At 58.8% G+C, this 2,022-nt stretch overlaps 1 protein-coding gene across 3 annotated transcripts in view; it reads right to left on the bottom strand.

The window, feature by feature from the left end:
• Positions 1-2,022, bottom strand: part of PASK (PAS domain containing serine/threonine kinase) — a 40,683-nt gene that overhangs the window by 15,306 nt on the left and 23,355 nt on the right. For all 3 annotated transcript variants that reach the window (XR_007454223.1, XM_049614525.1, XM_049614524.1), the window contains exon 11: positions 1-110. This exon is cut by the window's left edge and continues 1,692 nt beyond it. Coding sequence is in view for 2 of the 3 variants with exons in the window: in XM_049614525.1 (XP_049470482.1) it covers positions 1-110 (110 nt within the window). In the remaining variant the exon portion in view is untranslated. The remainder of the gene's footprint in view (positions 111-2,022) is intronic.

Genomic DNA, 2,022 nt, shown 5'->3' with positions numbered 1-2,022 from the left:
CAGACAATGACTGTTCCTGGGATGGTGGGCATCCTTCTGGGATGTTCTGCTGGTCCTTGGGCAATGACCGTTCCTGGTCTGGCAGGCTTCCTTCTGGGATGTTGTCCCCTCTGAGGATTGTAACACGGATGATGTAATTACTTAAGAGCCACAGAAGAACCAAAAGTAAAGAGCACACGGATCCTCCTCTATTAAAGACAAGTATAAAGCAGTCACCACCATAAGCTATGAGCAGCTCATGCATTCTCTAGATAAATCCTCATTTAACAATGATCTAGCAAAGACAGCCCTGAATACCCAGGACCCTACGTTCAGGGCTCCGGTCAGCATCGTCGCTTCGCGGGGAGGGAGCCTCCCTGTAGCCGTGCGGCCCTGTACGATGTTGACCTGTGATCGGCTATGAATGCTATCAGATGTCACAGCCAAAGACAGACAGCTCTGAGAGGCTGGCACAAGGAGGGGCCGTGAGAGCAGGGTCTCACAGGGGTGGGAAGAGCTGGGACACAAGCCCAGGAACTTTGCATGGAGGCCACCCAGGGAGGGGCCGCCTCCAGGCAGGGGGGCGATCACAGAGCCAAAGGCCCCAGGTGAGGAACCCCGCCCCCACAGCTGGCCCGGCCACTGTGGCCCCACGTGACCAATGACGCTGAGCTCCTGCCCGGGGCCAGCCGAAGCCTGACGCCAGCACCAAGATGCACGGAAGGTGGCCGTGGCCGGCCTTGCCGGGGCGTGTGCGCCGGTGATCTGGCGAGCGTCACCACAGAGGTTTGTAAAGAGGCACAGGTTAGGAAGGAACCGACACAAAAGGGCAGGTCCCACAGAGGAGGGAACCGTGAGTGGGGTTCTGGGAACAGCAGCAGTTTTCTGGGGAAAATGAGGGTACGGGCAAGGGTGTGTAGAGGCCAGGCAAAAATCATCTGCGTCTCTGGCTATATCTCTCTATCTCTGTCCATTCACCCAGGTCAAGAGACCAGCCTGGAGCTGGCCCCCAGGAACCGGCATGTCCTCTGCAAGGTCCAAAAAGGAGGCAGAAGGTCTCAATCCCCTTTCTAAGCAGTGCGGGTACCCTCAGAGGGCACGAGGGTCAGGCCCCAGGGCAGGGTAGGGCACCCTCCCATGTGGGCACGCAGGGCGAGGCCAGGGCCAGCACTGTACCCATGTCCCACCACCACAGCTCCCGGCAGCCAGGTTTCATAGTGTCACTGCATTCCAGCCAGGGTAAACTGAGGAAGTGATAAGGAGGCTTCTGGGAGAGCCTTTAAGTACAGAGAGGCTCCCGTCCCCCTCCCACCTCCCCTCCACCCCGCTGCCCCAGCTGGCACTCGGCAGGGCCCGCACCAGTGCCCCCGGGCGGTTCACGCAGGGTCACAGGCTGGTCTCCCACACAACAATCCACTTGGTTGTGTTAGCAACTGCCTCCGGGGCTCCTGGGAGAGCTGGGAGAATGAGGAGCGGGCACGACCCTTGGTCCCCAGGCACCGAACACTCCCAAAGTCACGCTGCACCTGCCTTCCCAGTTCCCAGTCTCACCGTGTTTGCTGATTTAGCCCATTTTCTGCTACAAAGTATTTCTTGGGGATGATCCTTCAAGTCTTTTGCAATGCTTATTTACGGAGTGAGTGATGAGTGACTGAGGGAGCGATGAAGGAGTGAATGACAGAGTGAATGAAGGAGGGAGCAAGGGAAGGAGTACGGGAGGGAGGGAAGGAGGGAGGGAGAGAGGAAGGAAGGAGTGAGAGGAAGGAAGGAAGGAGGGAATGAAGGAGGGAAGGAGTGAAGGAAGGAGGGAAGGAAGGAAGGAGGGAAGGAAGAAAGGAGGGAGGGAGGGAAGGAAGGGAGGAAGGAGGGAAGGAGGGAGGGAAGGAGGGAGGGAAGGAGGGAGGGAAGGAGAGAGGGGGGAAGGAGGGAGGGAGGGAGGGAAGGAAGGAAGGAGGGAGGGAAGGAGGGAGGGAGGGAAGGAAGGGAGGAAGGAGGGAAGGAGGGAGTGAAGGAGGGAGGGAAGGAGGAAGGGAGGGAGGGAGG

The sequence above is a fragment of the Panthera uncia genome (genome assembly GCF_023721935.1).
Source record: "Panthera uncia isolate 11264 chromosome C1 unlocalized genomic scaffold, Puncia_PCG_1.0 HiC_scaffold_3, whole genome shotgun sequence".
NCBI classification, from domain to species: Eukaryota; Metazoa; Chordata; class Mammalia; order Carnivora; family Felidae; genus Panthera; species Panthera uncia.
Note: the sequence above shows the minus strand (reverse complement) of the source record. Positions and strands in the feature narration are given on the sequence as shown.